General features: G+C 43.8%; 1 protein-coding gene across 1 annotated transcript in view; it reads right to left on the bottom strand.

The window, feature by feature from the left end:
* The window catches only part of Myo10 (myosin X), a 197,615-nt gene extending 181,177 nt beyond the window's left edge, over window positions 1-16,438 (bottom strand). Inside the window, exon 1 of the mRNA XM_020179611.2 lies at window positions 15,921-16,438. Coding sequence (XP_020035200.1) covers window positions 15,921-15,941 — 21 coding nt within the window. The 5' untranslated portion in view covers window positions 15,942-16,438. The remainder of the gene's footprint in view (window positions 1-15,920) is intronic.
* Window positions 16,439-26,393: the final 9,955 nt, after the last annotated feature.

Raw genomic sequence — 26,393 nt, 5'->3', positions numbered from 1 at the left:
GCATCTCACTTACATGAAAAAGACAGATAGAAGCATCAGCTCAGCAGTTTAAGGCAAGATTTACAAACTACTCACAGATCCCAAAGCAAGCCCAGTTTCACCATCACTTCATGGGAACCTAAGGTTTACTAGAAGTAGAGAAAAGTCCAGGAAAGTGATTTAGGACATCCAGGGTGACCTCAGCATTTGGCAGAGATGCTCCCGAGACACAAAAATCTCATTGACACTCTTTCTTTCAATCTCTGAACAGAATTCCTACTTCTGAGCCATCACACCAACAAGCAGTTCTGTGGTTTTGTTTTGTTTGATTGCAAAAAAATTGCTATTCCTTGTTCCAGTTGCTGTCAGAATTCTTCTTGGGCTTGTTTCACATGAGTTTGGTCTACTCTGTGTGGAGAGGTGAGTCTACATTCCTGAAGGTTTCCATCTGGATTCTATCTTCACCTTTACAAATGTGTATGAACTCCAAAAGAATTCATACCCCATAAAGCTAGATCCCTTGGGTCCAAACCTTGGCTCTACCACTTCACAGCTGAGTGAACTTAGGCTAATTACTTACCTTCTCTGTGCTCGCATATGTAAGACAGAAATGGAAAACATACCAGTCACACAGTACTACTGGGCAGATTACATGAGCCACACATGTAAATAATTTAGCACAGGCCCAGCCAGTAATAAGAATACAACAAATTTTCACAAGTTAGAAAACTGGATTAGCTGGGCATGGTGAAGCATGCCTGTGAGCCCAGCAATTCAGCTAGGGCAAGAGGAGTTCGAGGCCATCCCAGACTATATAGCAAGACCTTGTCTCAACCCCCTCCTCCAAAAAAAGAAAGAAACTAGATATAAGAAAATACAGATTGAGACCGAATAGACAGCTCTAGGAATGGCTAAGCCACTCACAGAGTTCCAACATTCAAACTGTTACCAACATCCCACACTGCACCAAATCCTAACTATACACTGTATTCCCTTCCTTTGACCAATAAACCACTGCCAAGTTAGAGAGTGCTGCAAGAGTACAAAAAAACCTATTTTTAAAAATTACTTCTTGCCCTAAACTGACTGTGGTAAAGACAAGATGTACTTTGTTTTAAAATACACTTCTAGCTGGGAATGTAGCTCAGAGGCAGAGGGCTTGCCTAGCACGCACAAAGCCCTGGGTTCTATCTCAGTACTACAAAAATCAAAAATTTAAAAAGTACTATCCTAAACTTCTGCTTTTCATGAGGGAATAACTGTTGAATTTCATCAAACATTTTATAATAAGGAAACCCTCACACGGGCTTTTGATTCTTCTGAGGATATCTTACTGCCTTATTTCACATTGGCATGCCTGCCCTAATAGTTCATATTTGGGGACCTGGCGGAGGGTGAAGAGGCAGCGGGGATTTTCAGAGACTGAGAGGACAAAACAACCTGAGTTACATTTCCACCCTGATGGTAGATCTGGGGTACAGCAAGATGGCTGTCTGTATTGAGGAATAAGCTACTTAAAATCTCAAAAATAAAGTGAAAGTAAAGACAAGTCATTTTCCTGCTATGAGCCCTCTTGCATCCTTGAAAGGACTTTTCAAGTTCAGAAGCACTCTTCCTAAAACACATACAATACATACGCAAAACCCACAAGCCTAATGCAGCCAAGCTACAACTATGTTTGCTCCCTAGTTTCATTCTCAGAAATGAGCCTTTATAGTTTAACTTTTCAGGCAAAATACTGGAAAATAATAACTGTGATGAAAAGTCAGTTGTACAAACTACCCTCCTAACACATGAGAAGAGCCCCTCAAAGTACTGCGTGGCAAAATCCAGCCTGAATCTCTTAACAAAGGGTACATTTCATCTGCTGTTCTTTCTCCTGATAAATGCTTCGAAAAACAGCAAGAGACCAGCTTCTAAGTATTTTCTAGAAAGGGTGCACTGACTTATGTATGAGAGAACCCTAAGTGGAAATGGTTTTATCCACTAAGACTCAGTAAGTTAGCCTACCAAGTCTGCCCAAAGGCAAGAAGGAAATTGTTACAGCTGAAAAAGCTGCATCCCCGTGAGACACTTCCCAGGGTTTCAGTGTTCTCCAGGTCTGAAAAAAACTCATTATCTGCAACTGAACGGCATAACCTTGACCTCAGCCCTTACTTTGGAGAGAATCCCCAAAGTACGAAAATCTTTTGGAGATGTGATTCCTCCAACAGTCAAAACAGTAAACTGATGACCCCATCCTAACAAGGCAAGTACGTGAGAAACAGTAGGGAAGTGACCTCAACTTTACCCTCTTAGAAAACTGTAAGCAGTTCAAAAGTATGGCCTACTGAAGATTCTGCCTCTTTACAACATTCAGACAAAACTCTTTGGCCACAGCTGTGAGTGGTCAGGAATCATCTAATATAATATATAAATCTAATCAAGACATGTGACTGCACGATATGCACATCCAAATACACATATGTGATGTACACAGTTGGCCCTCAGGCTCGGCGTCTGCAGATTCAACTCACTGGGGATAAAAAATACTAAAAATCTAAGTTAAATCTGTTCACACTTTTTCTCTTGTTGCCATATTGCAAATACAGTTTAACAACTGTTGGCATAGCCCTCGCGTTATATTAGGTTTTATAATCTAGAGATGATTAAAGTACATGGGAGACCAGGTACTGTGGCACATCCTATCACTCTAGCACTAGAGAGGTTCACACAGAAAGAGCATGAGTTCAAGGCCAGACTGGGCAACATAGCAAGATTCTGACTCAAAAATTAAAAGAAAAAAAAAATCAAGTGAGGTACACAGGAGAACGTATACAGGCTATATACAAATACAATGCCAATGCACACGAGGGACTTGAATATCCATGAATTTTGGTATCTGAAGGAGTCCTAGAACAAACGGCCTATAGATTCCATAGAGTGACTGTATAGTAGCTCCATCGCTTATATAAACTAGTTAAAGAAGAATTCTTTACCACTTTAACGTTTGAGAGAGAGATGCTAGTTCACCTGCCAGCTGCCCAAACGCTAGACACACTTTGTACACAAGGCAAGTGGAACAAACAGGAACAAGTAGATGCTTTTCATCCAAAACAGGAGCCACCCAGAAGAAAATTAGTATATGGAGGAATTCTTTGACTTGACTGACATACAACCTTGGTGGTGAGAGCAGAATACAGGGTGTCTCCCTAGGGCTCAGTGCCAATCTCAGCTGGGGCTGTAATTACAAGCTGGGCAGGGAGCAAGATGAGGGGTCTCGGTGGAGACAGTGCTCAGGGTGGCTTGGAAACTGGCAGTGAGGGTACAGAGGTCAGACAGAGTGTGCCAGGGATGTGAGAGCTGAAGACAACCCCATAGCTGGCTGATCACGTCATCCTCACCTGCAAGAATTAAAAATTGAAGGAGTGTATTCTCTCCTGGCATTTCGCTCTCTCTTCTAGGTTTCAGTTTGCTTGCTTGTTTTGCTTTCTGCCCCATAAACAGACCTCTTTTTTCAAAGTGTGAGGCCAGCAGCAGTAAGAAGTATGCAAGAAAGAAAAGACCCTTCTCAGTAAGGAACAACCGGGGGAAAGTCTGGTCTCATGCCACACTGGGTCCTCATCATCAGTCAATCCTCTGAAATTGGCAAGACCCAGGACTAGAATAACACAAAGAGCCAAGGGACACTTTCCCATAAAAGTGTCTCGCATCTAAAGCCTAGTAGACTCCCAGGGAAGCACGTGCTCTGGGGACCTGAGTGGCATGGCTCCCTGAAGGTGGCAGCCCTTGCATGGAGACTGTTCTTCACTTACTCTCCTCGTTCTTCTTACCATAGGACGATCTCCACTATGCAGGACTCAGACTTCCTATGTCCTAAGAAGTCTTGGGTTACATCAGGGAAATTCCTTTTCTATTTGGTCCCATGGAGATACTGATGGATGACACCAATGTCATGCTGCCTTTTGCTCAGGGTCCCAAGAAATCTTCTCTACAGCAAACTCCAGCATCTCCTTGCTCCCTGGCTATGCCACATGAGGTTATAACATGACATTGGCAGCATTAAGTCAGCTTGACCCCCAATGGCCTAGCCATGCAAAAGTCATGATTTCATCAAATTGAAGTGTCTGTCGCAGGTAAACATTGTACATTGTACAATGATGAACAAGAATTTAAATGCGTCAGGTTTGACCAAACTGATCTCAAATGATCTGAGAACTTTCAAAGTCATGAATCAAAAAATTCTTTGACAACAGCACTTAATTAGGAGTAAAACAGGTCAGCCATAAGAATTGAGCTCTTAACAGCCATGGGACAGAAATAGAGGAGTATTATAAAAGCGTTAGTCTCAGAGTGATAACAGGTGTAGGGAAAGATGTAAAACTGTGCCCAAGCATGGAATTCTACTCAGTAATAAAAGAGGGACAAATGATTGACACACACAAAACAAAAGGGTCTCAAAGGCAATGAGAGAAAAAAGCCAATCTCAAAGCTTATGTTCTGTCTCACTCCATTTATATAATGCTCCCGAATGACAAAATTAGAGAGAAGGAAAATAGGCAAGTAGTTACTCAGGACTGGAGGGAGGGAGGGACAATAAAGGCATAGCAGGGGGACTATCCTGCATATGACAGTCATTATGACAGTGCTGGTGGCCACAAGAATGGACATACACAAAAACACAGGTCAGAACTGCATGTAGAAATGTGTGCACATAGAAATGTGTGCATGCATGATAAAAACGAGAGCACACAAAGGAGGGGTGAGGATAGGTAAGACACCTAAAAAATTAGCTAGCATTTGTTGCCCTTAACGCAGAGAAACTAAAGCAGATACCTTAAAAGCAACTGAGGCCAATAGGAAAAGAGGACCAGGAACTAGAGAAAAGGTGAGATCAAAAAGAATTAAGCTAGAAGGTAACACACACGCACAGGAAATTAATGTGAGTCAACTCCCTGTATAGCTATCCTTATCTCAACCAGCAAAAACCCTTGTCCTTCCTATTATTGCTTATACTCCCTCTACAACAAAATTAGAGATAAGGGCAAAATAGTTTCTGCCAGGTATTGAGGGGGTGGGGGGGAGCGGGAGGGGGCGGAGTGGGTGGTAAGGGAGGGGGTGGGGGCAGGGGGGAGAAATGACCCAAGCCTTGTATGCACATATGAATAATAAAACAATAAAAAAAAATGTGTGCATGCAAAACCAGTGAGGTCTGGATAAGGTCTGGAGTCACACAAATGTCAATTTCAACACTGAGCTACAGTTCTGTAAGTCACCACCAGGGATACTGGGTAACAACTAAGTAGGAAGGACCTGTCTGTACTGTTTAGGTCACTTGTTTTCCCTCAGTGTTGGGGATAAAATCCACAGCCTGATAGGTGCACAATAGGCAAGTATTCTATCATGGGACTCCATTCCCAGCTACTTGGGCAACTTCTAAGCCTATATTTAACACACTCACTCACACACACACACACACACAAGGGCTCAAGTGCTAAAATGTCTGCCTAGCAAGCACAAGGTCCTGAGTTCAAACCTCAGAACCATCAGAAATAAATAAACAAAGCTGGAATGAAACTACTCAAAACATAGAAGACCTGAGATGTAACTTACCCTGGACTGCTTCTAAGACTTTCTGAATGAATATGACCCTCTCTTTCCTAGTGGAGAACAACTGTCAATTTAATTACTCAATATCGTCACAGGATTTCTCTAATGCTCTAGGGACAGGATTTAAAGAGTACTGAGAGTGGGCAGGCCCAGAGGGAACAGCAGAAGCCTTACAGCAGAGGGCACAGCTGTACCAGAATAGTCTACCTGGGCTGAACAGTTAAACACGACTCAAATGATAACTAATGACTGTAAATGCCCACACCTCATGGGACGAATTTGGATCCCACAAAGAATAAAATTTCAGCACCGAGAGTGTGTGGTCCCCATCACACAGAGATGGAAAGCAATCAGGAAAGAGGAACAATGGGGAAGGGTAACAGTTTATGGAGACCCAAGTTTACTCCACAAGCAGAGTGATGCTTACCAGGGGTCATTCTTCTCCACTGCCCAGGGACATTTGCTGATGTCTGGAGACTCGTGGTTGTCACATGCACCAGACTTGAGGTACTCCTGACATCCAGTGATTAAAGAGAGACCAAGGATGATGCTAAAAATCCTACAACACACAGGACAGTCCCCCACAACAAAGGTTGACTTGGCCTAACATGTCACAGGTGCCAGGGTGAGAAAACCCGGAAAGTGGGCACACTTGCCCACATCAGAAAATGGGAGGCTGAAACTACCAGAGGGCAGTCCACCGTGGCCCCTGGCCCGGTGGCAGGAAATCAACAGTCAGATGTTAAGTGAATCCAGCCCGTGGCAGTAGAGGGCAGTGCACCTTGTCCAGGAGTTCAGTTTGGTTTCCGGGAACAATCAGCTCAGCCACCAGCACAGGTGGGCTCTCAAAGGAACCTGTGCTCTATTCTGTAGTATTAAGATGGCCAGTCTCAATGTGAGGATCGACTTTGTCAACCTTCACATAGATAAATCCCCTGAGGTCACACCATTAGAGAAATTGTGGGCGGAAATAAGCAGATGCAAACCTACATTAAATGACAATGTACACACTGTTAAAGTGTAGTGTGTTTTCCCATATCACTCAACACTTTCATTTCAAAGTCCTGGGAAAGATTTCCTGGGTTAATAAATAATAAGATGAAACACACCCATAACCTCCCCAACACGGTTATATTACTTAAATCCCCAAATTAGAATAGCAACATAACTCGTTGCCCTAAGGACGCTACAATGCAAAGGAAAGAAATGGAAAGAAGTCCATGAAAACAATTCCCCAAATGCACAAAGGCTCCCCAGACAATGTACATCTGGGTCCCTTGTGTGTGCTTCGGTCTTAAGTGAATGTCAGTAACAATAACAGCAGCAGCACAAGGATGGGGGTGAGGGGTGTATGTGTCAATCAGCAGTCTGGCTTGTAGTTAACCAAGAAAAACAGAAGAACCTAGAAATGAAAGCTCAAATCTAGGATCATGTGCTAACTTCCTCCACCAAGCAGTGTTTTTATTTAGATTCTAATAGAAGCTCCCAAATCCCCATGATCATAAAAGTGTCATGACAGAGTATCTCAGCGGGGCCTCCTGCAAGCCCCACTGACACTTCTCATTAAGCTTTGCTGCTAAAATACTCCAAAGAAAAATCTGCAAACCTTTTCATCAAACAGTTCCACTCCTGGAAAATTCTATCGAGAAATAATGAGACAAGTGTACAATGTTCTAGGTACAAAAAATTTCACGACCTGTTATAAAAGCAAACAACTAGAAACAACTAAAATGGTCATATAATTGATGACCCATCCCCAAAGAATGGGCAGTACAGTACTGCTCTCAGACCCAGACACTGAGGAACCTTGCCCTGGGCTGCAGACCTGTGAAGGCCCCACACATCACAAAGGAAAAAGAAAAACATAAAATGATCACAAGTTTGTCAAAGAAAGTGTAAATCACGGCATTTGTCAAAGTGATAGTAATTGTGAACTTACACTAACAGCAGTTATTTGGTGTGTGCTGTTATTATTGTTACCCAAAGCTTCCCCAAACCCCTAATTTGGCCATTTCATTTGAAAACCATGTTTTTAATAATTTGAGGCAAAACTTTACCTCAATCAAAAAAAAAACTGCATGTGAAACATACAATGAAAGTGATTATCTCAAGAAAATATTTAAAATTCAGAAAATAAAAAGGTTTGCATGGCTAGGAAGAAAAAGATTTCCACACATATAATCCCTAACATAATTTTATACATTTTTGGGGGCCATATGCATTAAGATATAGGCTCATCTGAAAGCAGATTTTTAACCAATTAATTTCTGAGTTCACTTTTCTTTACACACTGACAAGTATGAAGAACAATTTAAGAAACACTTGCACAGACAAGTAAACTCTAAGAGGACCCAAGTAAATAACAGAGGACTTCCTTCTGTCATTTGTGCCATTAATGGCATTTTCTAAATTTTCTAAACTCAGCACATAGTCTCTGCAGGATTCAGGGAAGGAAAAAAAACTGAATTTAAGAATGACACACTTTTTTTCAAGAGAATTTTAACACCTAAAGTAAATCTCATGAGCATAAACTCTTCAAAGAGCTAAATTCATCTCTCCCCCAAATGTATCCCATTGCCAATGGGCACTACTCATACAGTATTGACTAACCTCCCACCCCACAAAAAAATAAAAAGAATTTCAAAGAATTATGGAATTCTTTGGGGACTCAATACTGGGGAAAAGCCAAGCAAAAAAGCCTCCATTCTTTCTTCTTTTTTGTACTTTTTAATGGGTTTCATCATAACATTTGCAGATATGTATATAACATACTTTTACCATACCTCCCATTACCCTCTTATCCCCCATCCACCCTCCCACTGGTCCCCATCCTCTTCCCTTCTACTTTCATGCCCTTTTATTTTATTTTATTGTTTTAAGTCTGGATTCCACAAGAGGGAATGCATGTGATCTGTCTTTCCAAGTCTGGCTATTTCATTAATGAGATACTCTCCAGTTCCATCCACTTTCCTACAAACGACATCATTTCATTCTTCTTTATAGCTAAAGAAAATCCCATTGAGAACACACACCACATTTTATCTACCCATTCCTCTGCTGGGCACCTAGGCTGATTCCATAGCTTGGCCACTGTGAATAAACACAGGTGTCTCGAGTGTATGGACTTTGATACCTTTGGATATATGCCCAAGGGGTGGTATAGCAGGATCATAAGGTAGCTCTATTTTTAGTTTTTTGAGAAGCCTGCAAAGTGATTTCTACAATGGATGCACTAATTTACACTTCCACCAACAGTGTTTGAGGTTCTTCCCCATCAACATCCTCACCAGCATTTCTGGTTTGTTTTCTTGATGGTTGCCAATCTGATGGAGTCAGGTGGAATCTCAATGTCATTGTCATTGTGAGCTGCATTTCCCTGAAGGCTAAAGATGGTGAACATTTCTTCATGTATTTACCAGCCATTGGTAGTACTTCTTTTGAGAGCTCTGTTCAATTTGTCTGCCCATTTATTGATTGAACTATTTGCTCTTTTGCTGCTAAATTTTTTGAGTTCTTTATAAATTCTGGATGTTAACCCCTTATCAAATAAATAGCTGGCAAAGATTTTTCTCCCATTCTATCAGTTGCCTCTTGACTCTGAAATTGTTTCCTTTACTATGCAGAAGCTTTTTAATTTGAGGTAATCCCATTTGTCAATTCTTGCTCTCATTTCCAGAGCAACTCGAGTCCTATTCAGAAAGCCATTGCCTATGCCTAGAACTCCAGTTGTAAAAACCTCCACTGGATTCCATCATCAACAAATCCTGTCTTACTTACCCTGGCTGTTAAATCACCAACAGGTAGGAGAGGTGAGCATCTTCCTCCCCAAAGGGCAAAAAGTCTACCTTGCCTACCTTTTCTTGTTTTTTTAATTAGTACAACTTAAAGTGCTTTTAAAAAGAGACAATTTTAATCCTTGAGTGCAGACACCTAACCTGAGTGAAGGCAGAAATGTTAGCTGGAGAACTCTCACGTTCCTCCGTCTCTCTGTCTGTCACCAGGCCTGTCTGTGGAGGCTCTGCCGCCCAAACTCCAAAACCTTTTCCTGTAACTGGCAGAGTCAGACATACGATGTCACATGATGTGATATGGCAGATTTTAAATTGGGCACTCAGGTGTCTTACTTGGTGCCTGGCCCAATACATTTTCCAAATAGCTCTTACCAATGCAGCAAAAGGTTTTAGTTAAGGAATGCTGTTTGAGAAATGACTGGATCTGCTGACAGTGATTGTTCTACAGGGGTGAATATGCTAACAAGTAAAAGAGGATTGATACAGAAAACGCTGGAAACATAATCAGAAACTGAGAGAGGAGATACAAAAGAACCCCTCAAAGACTACCAATAACTGACAGAAACAGGGATCCTACCTTTTCTCATAATAAACTAAACACTTCTCAGAAATTTTGTTTTCTGGGCTGAGCACAGTAGCTCACTTCTATAGTCCCAGCTACTTAGAAGGTGGAGATCAGGAGGATCATGGTTCAAGGCCAGCCCAGGCAAAAAGTTGGTGAGACTCCATCTCATCAAAATGCCAGGCATGGTATTGACTGCCTTTGGTCCCAGTTACGCAGGTTGTCTTAGGTAGGAAAATTGTGGTCTGAATCTGGCCACCAACAAAACCTCCAAAGGCTACCTGAAAAATAACTAAAAACAAAAAAAGGCTGGGAACTTGGCTTAAGTGGTAGAGTGCTTGCCTAGCAAGCATGAGGCCCTGAGTTCAAACCCCAATACTGCCCAGAGAAAAAGAAATCTAGTTTTCTAAGTGCCTTATATAAATCTTCCACTGACAGCTTTACAAATCCCTTTCGCAAGGAAATGGAGGTACTTGTCTTTCTTAAGTAAAAAGGAAGCCAAAAAGATTAGTAAGTGGTATGTTCCAAAGCAGATTCACATTTTCCTGTGGGGTTTTCAATGTTTCTGGGGTGAGAACCACTTGTTTTCCCAAACTCCCATGCAGTTTTCAACTCAAAATCATTTAGCTACTGCCTACTGTATACAACGCTTCGTCAGTGAGCCTAGAAAAGAAGATACAAGTTTAACACAAAGGAAGCCAACAGAAAAGCCTGGCCGTGAAGGGGCCGGCCCATGGGTCTGGGGATAGCAGGTCTGAGTTCCAGCTTAACCAGCTCAGTTTCTAGCTGTGTGCCGGTGGTACTTAACCTCTCTGTGCCTCACTCTCTTCATCTTACTTGTAGGGTGGATTGAATGAGTTATTGAACATGGACTGCTCAGCAACATTCCTGGCACAGAGGAAGTACTGAATAAACATTAGCTACATTTATTACTGTCTCCACAGAACTACAAGGTGCTTCAGAACCAACGAAAGAAGTTAGAAGCGTCTCTCCTCCCACCACACACACACACACACACACAAAATCTGTGCTTTGGGAAAAAAAAATAACTGCAATTGAGGTGTCAATGCCCAAGAGGTCAGAAAACTTGAGGTATTTAACCCCTCAAGGTTCAGTTTACTTATTTAAAAAGGGAGTCAAAAGGCACAAAAAGTACACAGCCACAGACAAACTGATAAATTTTTCCAAGGAATCCCAAGAGAAAGAGATGAGAGCCAGGCTTGAGGGAGAGAACTGGGCTGGCTGTGAATGAGGCCCAAGGGGAACAGTTTCCACAGGAGCTAGACAGGTCAGGCACTGATCAGCACCTTTGTCACTCACAAAGATACGGAAAAGAAGCGGGTACCAGATCTTTCGGAGGAGAATTCACGTGAGGGAAAAGAATAGAGAGAGAGTTGGAAAATCAGACTTGAAAACTGGGCTAAAGACCTGAGCTTGAACTTTACAGGCAACAAGGGCATGCTTCAGATGGAGCTCTGGAAACATGAAGTCTGCCAGCAGTGAGAGGTTGAAAGGTGGAAATCAAGTCAATGCCATGGAGCCTAGGAAACTGTCCAGGACATCTCTGGCTCAGAGCACCCTACAAACGTGGTACCATACTTTCATCATCAAGGGCTACTGGCTCCTGACTTCAAAGTTCGGCTAACACAAATGCCCTTTCATTATTGCTGTCCTACTATGTGCTCTGTAGCCCTTACCTTGAAGTTGCTTAACAACAAAGCAAGATAGACACTGTTACTCCCACTCACTGACCGTACAGGTAGGTCAGATAAGTACCTGGGATCCCACAGGTGGTCAAGGGTGGGTAGAGCTAGACTTCTATGCTAAAAACAAAGAGCTTTTCACTGGCCAAGGGGCACTCAGGAAGGAGGAACAGTGCCACTATAAAGGTTTCCCTGCTGGCTTGTTCTTGAAAGTCCCCCGCAAATTAGTGACCTGGAAATGTTATCTATCACTGACTCTGAATCAAAGTTTTGAAATCCATTAATAATAAGGGACCAGGTCCTACCAGTCACACCAATGGAGTCACACACTGGAGGTTGGTGTCTTCATAAATGACCACACTTAAAGCCAGAGGAGGAGAAAAGTAAACACTGCTCTCTGCCTCAACACTCTGGTTGAACAGTGAAGGTCAGGCCTGATTTTGTGAGAAGTGACAGCCCTAGAACAGCAGGACTGGTGGCATGGGGAGCAGGCCCCTGGCTATCCTGACCAGGAAGCTCTCTCCCTGCTAGTAACAACTGTCCTGCTTGCAGCTGTTCCCATGGCTTTGCTGTCCCCAACACAGCAGGGGGAATAAAGAGAAAGAGAGCATTTGACAATAGAAATTCTTTCAGACTGCACAAGACAAGATACTTCAATTGCATTGTGCAACAAGGCAAAAAGAGACCCAGTCAATGTCCTCGGATGATTTTATGGTCGTCAAAGGGCTGCCTTCAAGACTTGATGGGACAAGGAAGTCCTGGCTCTCTGCCTATACACATCGAGGGAAAAAAATGATTTGGCTGGGAGGAGCTACCAAAAACAACAATGTCTCCATTTTTTCCAATAAAAAAAAAGATCACTGTATCAGAAACAAGCAAACACTTGTTTGGAACTGGATTGCAATTTAAAAAGCCATGTGGACAACTCCAGGTGAAAGCCCTGGACCCCTCCCTGGTGAAGCCGGATGCTGGCTTTCCATGGCGGCATCTCTAGAGCTGCCTGTTCCACCCCACGCTGAGCCAGGCTGTAAGAAATAGGTACAGCTGGAGTATTTTCCACTAGCAGTATATCGCTAAAAACCTGAGTGCCTGCTTTCTACACTTTCATTTATGAGTGTCTTACTTGTGTACATTTTGCCTCCTTTATCTGAAAAAAATCAACACGTTTGTGTATGTCTCATTAATAATCCTCAAAAGACCTTGCACTTGAACATCTATTAGACCTTGCCTATTCCTAAAATAGAAAGCCAAAAAGTTGGCTCATTTGGAAACTACTGGCCCCACTTCAAAACATCAACAAGTTTGTACAGTAGTCATGCCACTCTGCTGGATGAACCTTTCTGTTCGTTTTTTTTTTTTAATTGCCTTTGGTTATAGACAGACCTAAACTTAGTTTCTTCCTGAAGTCCACTTTCTAACAACTCACCTAGAAATGCTGCAAAACGCAGCTTCCCAATGTGTGCACACACAATGAACTCAAGAGAAGCCATAAAAAGCTAATGAAGGCCAGGAAGAAACTGAAACTGGACTGGGGAGTTGGGCGCCTCAGGTTCTCCAATCCTGGAGCGCATTTTTGAAGTCAGCAGCGTCAGCTGATTGGCACAAGCTTCCCTTGGCCGCTGGCTACCAGTAAGATGCCTGATCCCATTACACAGGCAAGCGCAGACAAGAGGCGAGCACAGGAATCAGGACTGTGAGGCAACTGCTTCAGTACCACTCAACTAGGAATGACTTTGCTCCATGGATTCATCAGACAACACCTACACACATTTTGGGGTGTCACAACTTGAGATAGGGGCTACTAGTATGTAGTGAGTAAAGGCCAGAGATACTGTTCAATATCCCACAATGCACAGGACAGTCCCTATCCCACCCCCAAAAGAAAGAATTACTGGGATCAAAATATCAGTGGTACCTAGTTTGAAAAACCCCTGTCTAAGCTCTAAATAGCAGCTGTAATTCATAAGTAGTTTTTTTCTCCTTATTATTTGGCTATGCATAAATAAAGCTAACACATGTAACATCTCACTCTGTATTTTTTTTTTCAGCTGTCAACCTAAGCTTCAAATTGTTGTCCAACAAGCAAGGAGTTGTTATCCTTGTATCACAGTGGGAGACGTCAGCAAAGAACAAGCAGAGACTGCTCTGTGCTAAGGAGCCTCTACACACCGGCTGTCCTTGGAAATATCACTTCCACACCGTCTCAATTCAAAAAGGACATGACAACCTTTTCCTCACTGGACAATTAAACAAAAGGATGTTCTGTTGTACAATACTAAAAAGAGAGAAAGAGAGATAAAGTCTATGTCAAGAAGGTTCTCTAGTTAATACAACACTCTTTAGGCTCTGGCCCTGCTACTATCCATTCAAAGTGGTTATGTTTAGGGGTGGAAATCCGAAGTCGAACTAAAAACCAAAAGTGTAATGCATACACATCACCAGATTAAGACTTGAACCCAAAATAAATGAAAATCTCTCAGAAATACCAAAGTCAGCTGCAGTGAAGGGAAAAAGGCTCTGGATTCTGTGACACTCTCCAACCTTGGACAAGTGACTTATCTTTGGGTTAAGATTCTTCAGGATGGAATATGTGATCGATAAAGACCAACTTCAATAATATACTAATCACTGAAACAAAACCCAGCATCCAAGTCTCCTTACACAGAACCAAAGTACAGGAAAAGGCCCAACGTTGGGGGCCGGCAGGAAGACCCTGCGCATGTCCTCCTGAAGTCCCCACACTGGTGCTAGGAGGCACAGTTCTCCCCAAGGGCAGGCCTAGGCCCGGTAGTCCACAGACTGCAGGAGGATTGCAGCCCCAACAAACCTTTACAAATGCTGTGTTTTCAGCAGATTTTCTAAAAGACCCAGAACACCAAAACAAACAAAACCAAAAGCCAAGTTAACAACTATTTGCCCTAGAGGCAGAGCCCCAGCTTTCTGACAGATGAAAGCAATTAAAACCCAGAGCCTAGGGGTCATTTACCTTTGTGCAAACTACAACTCACAAAAAGTCCCGGTGCCTTCTTACAAGCACGAAAACAAAGGTTCGTGGATTACAAAATGCTATGATCTCACAACGACATATATTCCTCTTTTTTAAAGTAAAAATATGTACTTCCTTCCTAGGCTACCTTTCATAATGAATGAGGCACCTCTTTGAAACATTCGGTATTACTATTACACTAGACTACGTTTATCACTTTGGTCATTATAAATAGTTGTCTGAGAATACAGTACCCAGAAAGAAAAGAGACTTGAAATACTATATCCAATTAAGCCAGATAAAGCAAGTTAGCTAGCACAGAAGCAAATTGTCACCAACCTGATTTGCTGGAAGATTCCAAAACCGTCCAGGATTCACAAAACATCCCCTGGCTTTCAACGAAAATCAGTCTCCCTCAAGTCAACTCAGTTTACTTTGAGCCACTTCAAACCTCAAACTTAAACAGAATTTATTAAATAAACACAACCGAGAAAGGAAAAGGAGCCAAGAAACCACAGCAACTCTGGATCCCTGGGGGGAAGAACGGGTTCTCGAGTCAAGTTTCAAGTAACTGTGGTGTCCCGCCCTCAAAGACCCTAAAGAGGGCATCCGTTTCATCTTTTTAAATGGCCATTGTTAGCCCTAAACGAATTTTCTTTAAACTCAAATCCAAATTTGCCAACGACAGGCAGTCAGCACAAATACAGGATCTTTTAATCCCATGCTGTGGAATTATCCCAAATCCTAAAAGAGCACTTCTTGGTGAGCTTGGAACCTGGACTCCAAGGTCGTGCAGGCGGAGAAAGCAATGACCGATTAGCCCCCGGCCGACCCTCCTCACACTTCATTAAGCCCCCTCTTCGGGAAGTGCCCTGCACAGGAAGCCCCACGTTTTGCAAAGGAAATGCCAGACCAGATCCTTCTTGGAGAGAGGCACGTCCCAGCTGAACATTTTATTGGGCTTCCTGCTCCCAGGCAGCCGGGCCGGGCCGGGCAGGGCCGGGCGCCCGCGGACTCACCTGGCGCGCGGTGCCGGGGGACACCCGGGGAGCCCTCCACCCACGCACAGGGAGACGCACCTTGGTTACACCCGGAACCCAGTGGGCGCGCGGAACAGAACTAAACCTGCCTCGGCTTACTCATCCGAGACTCGGGACCGGCGGAGGGCCGGCAGGTTTCGGAGGCTCCCCAAAAGTTTCCGGTCTCGGGTTAGGGACGGCGCCCGGGGCGCGCGGCACAGCGCAGCGCAGGACCCTCGGCGCCTCCCGCGTCCGGGAGCTGCGAGGCCAGGGCGGCCCGAGCGCACTCACCTCGGGGAAGAAGTTGTCCATTGTTCCAGCGCACTCCCCAGCCCGCCCGGCGGCTGCGGCTCGCGGAAGTCAGCGCAGCAGGTCCCGGGAAACCATGCGTGTCACGGCGCGACTCCCGGGAACTCGAGCCCGCGGGGCTCCTCCGCTGCCATCGCCTGATCCCCGGCACGTCTTCCTCACCTTTTGTTTGCCCAAACCCAAGTCCTTAACTTATCCGTCCCAACTGCAGCCTTTTGTCTCTTCTTCCTCCAAGTTCCTCACTCCAGGGCGCAGCGCTCCCGGGCGGAGAACAGCTGGTGGCACATTCTTCCCGGGCTAGGGGAGGATGGCGGGGGGCTGGCGAGCGCGATGCCTCCTCCCTCTGCGCCCCTCCGGGGGACTATCCGGACCGACAAGGGGACAGCCGGCCACAAAGCGCGCCCGAGTCGCTCTCCCGGCCAGTGCCGCCTCTGTGAGCAGCCGGGCGCCCAGGCTCAGCCGGCTCTTGCCCGCTCTCAGGCTCGCAGACAGGCGCGCACGGGCCGCCCCGCCCGCTCGCACGCCCCGCCCACGAGGGCCCCGCCCTCCCCGAGGTGTAGCCGCGCCCACTCCGCCGTTCGGCCCCGCCCCCGCAAGCCCCGCCCTCAGCCTTCCCTGGAGCCGCCTGCAGGCTAACCGGCTCGGGGCTCCCACCTTGGCGGGTCCCTCTGTGCGCCCCAGCCAACCACCAGCTCTGTGACTGGGAGTAGGGGGATCTCGAGGCACTCTCTGGTCCTCCCCCCACCGCCCGGAGGCACGGGCGGGGAATTTGATTCTTCTCTTTGGTGATGGTGATAAAGACTAAATGGTCACAGAGGTTGGAGGAGGGTCCCCAGGGCCTTTGATGTTAGCGGACCCTGGAACCCCACTCCACACCGATCTCATTAATGCAGTTGGGCAGATGAGCGATCCCGGGAAAGGAAACGCGGTCAGCCTAGCTGCGCGGGATCAAAGAAGAAAACTAAGGCTAATCAGAATTTCTGGAAGCTGCCTTCCTTGTTGAATCTCTCTCCAGCAGTCAGGTTAAAGACATTTTCATAACAGCGGGGAAATGTAATTTTGTAAACTGGAAGGGGACGTGCCCTTAGCGTCTTAAAAATGTAACCCTTTTCCTGGACCTAAAGGAAACAGAAGGGCAGATGGAACGGAGATGAATGAACGTTCAAATCCTCCTGGAGTCCCAGTTTTCTCCAGGGCAGTTCCTCAAACCATACGGTGCCCAGGAATCACCTGGGGATCTTGAATTAGCACAGACTGGGATTCCGCAGGGCGAGCCCCAAGAGTCTGCTTTCCAGGTGCCTCTTAGAAGCGGGCAGAGAGAGCTCTTTAACAAGCAGAGAAAGTAAGAGAAAAGGGTTGGAAACTTTTGTGGCGGTTCAGCAGTATCACGACATCCGAGCACGTGATCCGATCTGAGCACTCTTTGAATCGACCAGTTTGGGTGTCAGACTCACTCGTGACTCACACCTGGCACAGCAGCCTAGGAGTTGGCAGATTGAAAACAAAAATAATTGGTTTCTTCACCACAAATGGTTAGAGAAGTCCTCTCCAGGAGACTTTGAAAACTGCTGCTCAACCTTTAAAACAGCTCAGAAAGACATCCTCCAGCTTAGGTGCCTGTTCCCTGGGTTTATTCCTGAGACTGTAGGATCAGTTTCATGTCCTAAAGGACTTTTTCTTGGTGTCCTACCCACCTAAAGTTGGGAAGAATATAAGTTCCTAGAAGAAAGGAATTGTGCTTTAAATTTGGGTCACCAACCTGTCTCTGAGTGGATGGATGGGATGGAAGGATGGATGGATGAACGGATGAATGAATGAAACATCCTTTTGCAATCCCTGTTGGGAAATTCACTTTGTAACAGCAGTTCTTTGGGAAGAGAAAGATAAACTGATTATATTATTGTTCTATTGTTTTGTTTCACAGGTTTACACATTTAAGGCTCTAAATCAATAAAGATTGTGTCAAGGTAGAAGGAAAGTTATGATGGAGTCAGACAAATGCCAGTGATCCCAATCACCAACCAAAGTGCTTAGTCAAATGAGTCCAATTGTGTTCAGATACTGGAGCAGAACAATTACAGTCATTACAGTATTAATCTGCACAAGACACCTCTTCAAGAGAAATTACTAGAGTTTATTCCAGTGTGTGGGTGTGGCTTCATTCCCCGCATCACCCAGACACTGGTGCTTTGAGCAACCTTGGCCTTGTCATTTCAAAAGCCACTCTCCAGTCCTGTGTAGGCCCAGCAGTGGTAACAAATGCCCCACACTAATATGACATGCCAATGACGGGGGTCCTGAAGATGGGGGCCAGATGTACATGGGCATTCCACAATTTCCTGTGAACCTAAAACTGTTTTAAATGTATAATTATCTTTATCTATTTATATTTGGTTTTTAACATTGTGCCTTGCTATGTAGCCCAAGCTGACCTCAAACTCATGAATCTCCTGCCTCAACCTGTAAATGAGGGGATTACAGGCATGTCCCAGCATGTTGTGCTATTTTTTTAAAAAGTCACTTTCTTGTCAATTGAGAAAATAGGGGCCAGGTGCTAGTGGTTCGCATCTATAATCTTAGCTACTCAGGAGGCAGAGATCAGGAGGATGGCAGTCCCAAGCAGGGCCAGAAAAACAGTTCACAAAACCCTCTCTCAAAAATACCCAACACAAAAAAGGGCTGGTGGAGTGGCTCAAGTGGTAGAGCACCTGTCTGGCAAGTGTTGAGGGCCTGGGTTCAAACCCTAGTATTGCCAAAAAAGAAAAAGATAGGGTTAATAGTTGTCCCAAACTTGACTCACACACAGAATTGTAAGCCAAATCCAATTGAAGTTTACTGAATCATTTTACTTTAAAAGTTAACATCAGTTTTTATAAACTGTGGTCCCTAGACCACCTTATCAGACTCCCCTGGGGAAATTATTAAAAAGAAAACACCAAAAAGTCAGACTCTGAATCCCTGGGGCAGGTCGGGTGCCTAAGAATCTGCATTTTAATAAGACCCCAGGCAGCCCAGAGTTTGAGGATCCCTGCTTTAGGTGGTCAGCATTCATCAGGTTTTCTGTATGCACACACACTCAGAATGGTGGAAAGACAACCCAGAGCAGTAAAACGCTCTTTGCAGAACAAACAGCAAAGTGCCTGTTGTTTTAAGCATCCTACATATGACACCCAAACCCCAAGTACTGGTATGCAATAGATGGTTTACAAAGATGCTGTTAAATTTACAAGGTCTTAGAAAAGATTAAACAGAAAAGGAGGGCATTTTAAACCAATGGATTTCTAAGAATACCCACTCTTGCTACCATGTTTTAGAGGTTAAGTTCTTCCTCTCAGGGGACTTTGCTATTCCATAGTTAGTCAAAGCAGTTTAAGCTGAAACAGTTAAACCTGTCCTCTGAGAAGTGACAAAGGCACAAAAGTGTTAGTGTCAGAATCCTGGTACCATTTCTCTGAGAAATGTTCAACTTTCCCACTTATTTTTCAAAAAGGCTAATGAGGTATTACATTTTCAAAATAGAACTCCCCCAAAGCTCAAGTTCTCTTATTTAGTGGTGTAAATTAATCCGGGATTGACAAAAGTTTATTTTACTCTGGAGGGGTCCATTTCCCCACGTTCAGGGGAGTTACGCACATGTATTTGTGAGTTTAGTGCTATATAATCGTCCTCTGTTTGTTCTCCAGCTCGTCGTTTGTTTGTTTTCAGCTGAAACATGTTGTCTTGATTTCTTTTGTGAATTCAAATCGGGTTCCTTTGTTGTTGATGGTACTACTGCTGTCCTAATCTTGATGTGTGTGCAGGTGTACAGTCTCTTCCATTATCTTTATTTTCGTTAAATACTCAGCACTTAATTGCTTCAGAGTCATGCTTTAATTACTAGTTCCAGAAAGGGAAAGTTCTGGAAGGTTCTTTCACACAAATTAGAAGTTAATAACTGACACAATCCTAAACTCCTTTCATGCTTAACCAAACAGTTCATCCTTTCTGTTCACCTGTAGTCTTGGGTGTTCAAAAAAATTCAAAGGCTTTTTGTCCTTTTAAATAAATAAAATCAAGGAAATTTTAAAAGGTTCTTTAAATTTTTAGACAAATGTTCCTTTTTCTTCTCATAACTTACATTTCAAAAATCCTTGGGGGAATTTTTTTTCCTGTGAAATAGAAAACAATGGTGAATGATTATTTCTATAGGAAGAATAAAATTTGGAGGGAAAAATACCTGAAATGTCTCATGTGGTGATAGAATGAATCAAGTGCAGAAGAATTAACATAGAAATATAACGGGGAGAAGATATTCAAAGAATTTATTTTGCCAGCAGTTATTCTTCTACACAAGACAAGCTAGGATGAGACAGTTAATTTTAAGATCCTGTCACCTCAGCCTACAAGAATGCTTTCTCAAGTGACATCCCACACATATGGAAGTTTGCTTTCATAAATTGCTCCAGTTCTGCACTTGGTTCTAGTGAAAGAATCGTTGAACTCCTGAAAATGTCCATGAAGATGCATGACACCCATGGGAAGCGATGGGTGACACTTTCTTCTCCCTCCATTTCTTTGTGTCTGTGGGCCTCTCTTTCTCTCTCCCATTACTCCAAAGGGCTGGGTTCTGATGTTTGGCATCTCGCTCATCTACTGTTAAATCACATGGTCACCACTTCTAAACGTTGTGCCCTCACTTGTTCTCTTTTCTTGCACCCTCAATCTTCCTGCTCATTATCCAAACCAAACCTAATTGCTCCCTGAATCACTGAGCCATCTCTCTTCAAATTCCTTACTGTGGTTTGGATTTATTTTGTCCCCCAAAGGTTCATGTACGGGAGGCTTGGTCCTTAATGTAGTGGTGTTGAATAGTGATAGAATCTTTAAGAGGAGGGTCCTGAGGGCATCACTCTTGGAAGGGATTAACTCCTGTCTCTAGAAGTAGGTTAGGTCTTGTGGGACCTAGAGAGCAGGTTGTTTTGCCAGCTCACATGCATCTGCCTGCTTTCCCTTCTGCTTCTCTGTTGTTGTGAGGAAGCCAAGGGGTTCTCTCCAGATGCCAGCACCATTCTGTGTGGACTTTCCAGCCAGCACAATCATGAGCCAAACAGGCCTCTTTTCTTTATACATTCCCCATCCTCAGATGTTCTGTTACAGCAACACAGAATGGGCACCCTCCTCACTTTTCAGGTCTACATTTCATCCCCAAACAGTCATCTCTTCAACCCCTTGTGGTCTGATTTTTATCCCCCCATCTCACCTCTTAAAAATTGCTCTGACTTCAAAATAATCTAAGTCAATAGCCTGTTCCCAAATCTCACCCTCCTTGGCATGCTCTCTTTTGAAATTCTCTAACCTCTTTGTTCCAGGGTCAGCATCATAGGTGTGCAACCTGAACAGTTAGTTGCACAGAGCTCTAAACTCTACTGTTGGTATCTTAAAATTCTTAATAATTCTTAAACAAAGGACTCTCCTTTTCATTTGACAATGAGCCCCACAAATTACATACCAGTCCTTCCTAGCTGTTACAACACTGAGATTGTCTGGTCCTTTCATCTCTTTGACATCTGTCTCTGTATCTTCCTCCCTTCCTTCCACGCTCCTTCTCTCCCCCGCCCCTTTCCTTTCCCTTCCCTTTCCTGTTCTCTCTCTATCTCTCCTCTCTCTCTCTCCCACACACACCTAAGGCCTCCTGCATGTTAGGCAAGCCCTCTATCACCAAGCTACATCCCTAGCCCTTCTCTGCCTCCTTTTCAGGATCCTCTTCCTCCCTCCTCCAAAATGGCATCAGCCTTAAGCACACATTCTCTACCCTGTCTTACAGTTCTAGCCACTATTTCTTAGTACTTCAGCTCTCCACAAGCCATTCCCAAATCCACAGCTCCAGCTTTAAGAACACCCACCTTTCTGACCATCTGTCGACTTTTTCCCAGTGAGTTTCTTTTCATCTTCACACTCCCAAACTAATCCCTCTCCACTCTCCCCATCAACTTCTACCAACTTCCTTCTATTCAACAATGGAGTAATTCACCTTGATGAAAGGGCACCTGTCCTTCAGACCTGCCCTAAATCTTTTGATGATCGTACCCACATATTGGGTATCCTCACACCCCCATTCCTCCGATACAACAGAGAATTTCCAAGTCTCCCTGGCTCCAAATGTGTGACTCTGATGCTACTTGATATAGCTAGTCAAGGCTTAATCCGAGGAACAAACTGCAGGCCTGACAAGGGAGGCTCAGAGCATCAATTCGGTGGCACGGGCCGTGGCAGAAGCAGTAGGCCAAGTGAGAAATCACTGGGGCCCATGAATTCTGAAATGTATTTTTAAATCAAATTACGGGCATATTTAGGAGCCCACACCCAAACAGAAGCCTTGAAGATTATTACAAAAAAATTAAAACTGGGCATCCCTCTGAAGAACTTGGATGATTCCAAGGACACATCACAGGACCGATTTTATGGAAACTCTCCTTAGTAACCTGGAAACTTCGTTTCCCCACCTAAAATTGCTGGAAAACACCACCATTGATTTTGTTTCTTGAGTGAGTTAAGAATATATTTGGATTTTCTCCTCTAAATTTTCCATTAAATCCAAAATGAGTGAACAAGGTTGTTTATGTAAGAAGGTCCAGGGCAGAATTGTTTAAAAAAGTTACAAACCCAAATGCCTCTCAGGAGCCTGGTTAAGTAAACCATGTCCCAAGTGCACAGTAGCCTCTCCCTGAGGTAGTTAGCTGTTTCTGTATAACAGATTACCTACAACTAAATGACCTGAGGCAGCAGTGGCTTACTCTTACAATCTGGTATAGTGATTCAGTCTGACCCCTGCTGCTGTCACCTGGGCACTCTGAGGTGGCTTCAGTCAGATGACCACTCAGCCGTGACCCACGGCAGGAGCATCTCTGGGATGTAAGGGACAGCTGGTTGGCTCTCTTCTGGTCTTTCTTCACATGGTGGTAATCTCAGGATTCCATTACAAGTGAGAGCAGAAACTCTAAGACTTCTAAAGAATTTGCATGGAAGTCATGTGGTGTCTCTTTAGTTACATTTAAGTTGTCAAACACTGACCTAAGAGCAGGCCAGATTCTAGACTCTTGATGGAAGAAACTGTAAAAAAAAAAAAAAATCTGTGACCAAATTTGGAAGCAAAAGAATGTGTTCATTAGCTTTTTGTCACTATGATGAAATACTTGAGAAAACAACTTAAAAGGAGGAAGGATTTGGCTCATGGTTTTGGAGGTTTTAGTTCATGGGTCTCTTGGTCCCATTGCTGTGTGAGTCTGTGGTGAGCAGACATCATGGAGGAGAGGACACAGTGGGGCAGAAGTGCTCACCTCATAGCAGCTAGGAAGCAGAGAGATGAGAGACAAGAGAGAGGTAGGGCGATAGAGGATCATGACCTGCAACTGTGATCTTTCTAATCTCAGCCTTCTGCATAACTTGGAATGACAGGCACGCACAGCTATTGGCTATGATAGGGTCTTGCGAACTTTTGCTTGGGCTAGCCTCGAACTGTACTCCTCCTGATCCTAGCCTCCTCAGTAGCAAGTATTACAGCATGAGCTCTCATAAGTGACTCAACTCTTACTTATGTTTTATTAATAGAACTCAGCCACAGCAACAAGGGATACCAAGAAATGTTGTATTTATTCTGTTTTCCCCAGCTAAAAAAACATTATTTGGTGTCTTGTTTTTGTTATTTTGAGACAAGAGCTCACTTTGTAGCCCAGGCTGGCTTTGAACTCATGATCCTCCTGCTTCAGCTTCCCCAGTGCTGGTATTATAGACATGAGCCACCATGCACAGCTTAAAACTGTTGTTAGAAGATGGACATAATAGATATTAGAAACAACTGACTGTCTCTTCCCTTGTGATAAAATTGATGTACAGAGGCTCAAACAAAAGTGATTAGCAGATGTTATTTTTTAGATGACAGGTATAAGGACAATTAAAAATTATTCTTCATTTGGGGGCATGGTTCAGGTTGTAGAGTACTTGCTAGCAAGTGCAAAGACCTGAGTTCAAACCCCATTACTGCCAAAATTAGAAAATAAATATATTTTTACCCTCTTCTCTGTTTTTTGACTTTTGTGGTGATATCTATAAAATCATATCACCTTTATTTTGAAAAATAAAATGCATGTCTCCTCTGTAAGAGAACTTAACTCATGTTTTCCTCTTTCCATTATTTAGAAAGTGCTTACCTAGTGTCTCTGGTGTCAGGCATTAGGAGATACAAAGATATGTAAGACAGGGTCTCTGCCATTAAAGCAAATCAATAGGCTAGTTGCAGAGAGAGAAATACTAAAATTTTATGTTAAAATGATTTTGGAAATCCTGTAATTAAAGTATGCACAAAGTCATAGTGACATAAAAATGCAAAGTTATTTAATAAATTATTGTTCTTGCATTGAAGGGGTGGGACTCAAAAAATACAGCAATGAGTAGCAAATTTGAGAGCTCCCTTATCATCTCATTCTCTCACTTTCTGTCTCTGTCTCTGTCTCTGTTTCTCTCTATCTCTCTCTCTCTCTCTCTCTCTCTCTCTCTCTCTCACACACACACACACACACACACACACACACACACACACACACACACACACATTAAAAAAAGAAATTAACCAAGTACTGATGGCCCACGCCTGTAATCCTAGCTACTTGGGAGTTTGGAGTTGGAGATCAGGAGGCTCACGGTTACAGGCCAGACCAGGCAGACAGTTTATGAGACCCACATCTCCAAAATAGCCAGAGAAAAATAGATTGGAGGTATGGCTCAAGCAGTAGAGCATCTGTTTTGTAGGCGTGAAGCCCTGAGTTCAAACCCTATTAAAAAAATAATAAATAAATAGCTTCTTTATTTATTTTTTATTGAGCATATTGCTAAAAAAGACCAGAGATTGTGGGCCTGGAGGAGGAAGAGTCTCTACAGCCTGCAGCGGTGTTTGAACCATGACAGAGGAGAGATTAACCTGTGCCTTCAAGAAGAGAGTTTTGAAATGTAGGAGGGGGTGAAAAAGATGCAAGGAGGAGGGAGCAAGCAGACTGTGAAATGCAAGAGAGGGCGCAGGAAAAGTTCTATCTGGATACCCTCTGCAATCTCAGCTTCTTAGTCAGCCTGAAGGTTGGGTAGTTTGATGGTTCTGCTACTAAGTGTGTTAATTTTTCTTGATGCTATGACAGAATGCAACAAGCATTCTGTCACAAACAATTTAAAACACAAACAATTTAAAAGGAGGAAATAATGATTTTAGCTCCCAGTTTCAGAGATTTCAGTCCATATTCCTTGACTCGCTTGATTCTGGGCCCACGGTGAGGCAGAACATCATGACAGCTGGAGAAGGAGGCTGTTCACCTAATGGCTGATAGGAAGCAGAGAGAGAGGAGGGGCTGGGGACCAGGTATAACCTTACAAGCCACACACCTCCAGTGGCCTACTTCCTCCAAGTAGACTCACCTCCTAAAGTTTTCAGAACCTCCCAAACTAGTGCCACCAGTTGGGAGACAAGCATTCAGCACACAAGCCTGTGGGATAGTTCATAGTCAAACCACAATAAATGTGTGGGTTAACTAGCCTTTATCTTGAAAGCCAGTGTATTATAGCCTTAGGGGCATAAAAAAGAAGAAAAAGAGGAGGAGGAGAAGGGATTTGGGCAACTATAAATAACTGGAAGAGAGGGTTGCAGGGGGACAAGGCACACATCTGTGGCATTGCAGGATCAGGTCCAACCCACATGCAAGTGGGCAGATAGCAAGGTAAGAAGATGCAAAACAAAGCCACACCTCAGAGACCCATACTTCACTAAGTTCTCCGAAGCCACCATACAGGGCCTCCTCTCTCACAAAGCCACCATCCTACCTGCAGCTTCACTTCCTGCTTCCATCAGATACCCCCACTTCATTCTTTCTTGGTCCCTGATTTCTCACTCCATCATTTTTTTCACTGTAGCACCATCTTCTTTTTTACCAGAAAATTCTGATCAACAGGTAACATGCCTGAGCAGCACCATCTTTAAATCTTTTTTGTTTTTTTTTTGCAGTACTAGGGTTTGAACTCCGGGCTTTGTGCTTGCTAGGCGGTCACTCTACTACTTGAGCTACTCTCTCAGCCTGTTTTGATACTGTCTTACTTCATTCATTTTTGTTTTTCAGGATAGGGTCTTGCTTTTTCCCCTGGGCTAGCCTGGATCACGATTTTCCTATTTTAAGCTTCTCACCATAGCTGGGATCCAGCAAACAACAAAACTCTCCCTGCCTCAGCCCTGGGATTTGCAGAGAATCAGGCAAAGAGGGGAAGTCCCGAAAAGTTTTGGTGGAATTTTAATATGTTAGGGATATAATAAATTTGGTGTTGTCAGAATAGACCATTTGTGGGGAGGGAGTGTGGGAAGAGTGACAGGGTGATATATTATGGGTTGTGAATTAGTCATGGGGCTCTTTGAATTAAGCAAGAAAAACCAAGCTTGGAAAACTT

This window comes from Castor canadensis, chromosome 6 (assembly GCF_047511655.1).
Source record: "Castor canadensis chromosome 6, mCasCan1.hap1v2, whole genome shotgun sequence".
In the NCBI taxonomy this organism is placed as follows: domain Eukaryota; kingdom Metazoa; phylum Chordata; class Mammalia; order Rodentia; family Castoridae; genus Castor; species Castor canadensis.
This window is presented reverse-complemented; position numbering and strand designations above follow the sequence as displayed.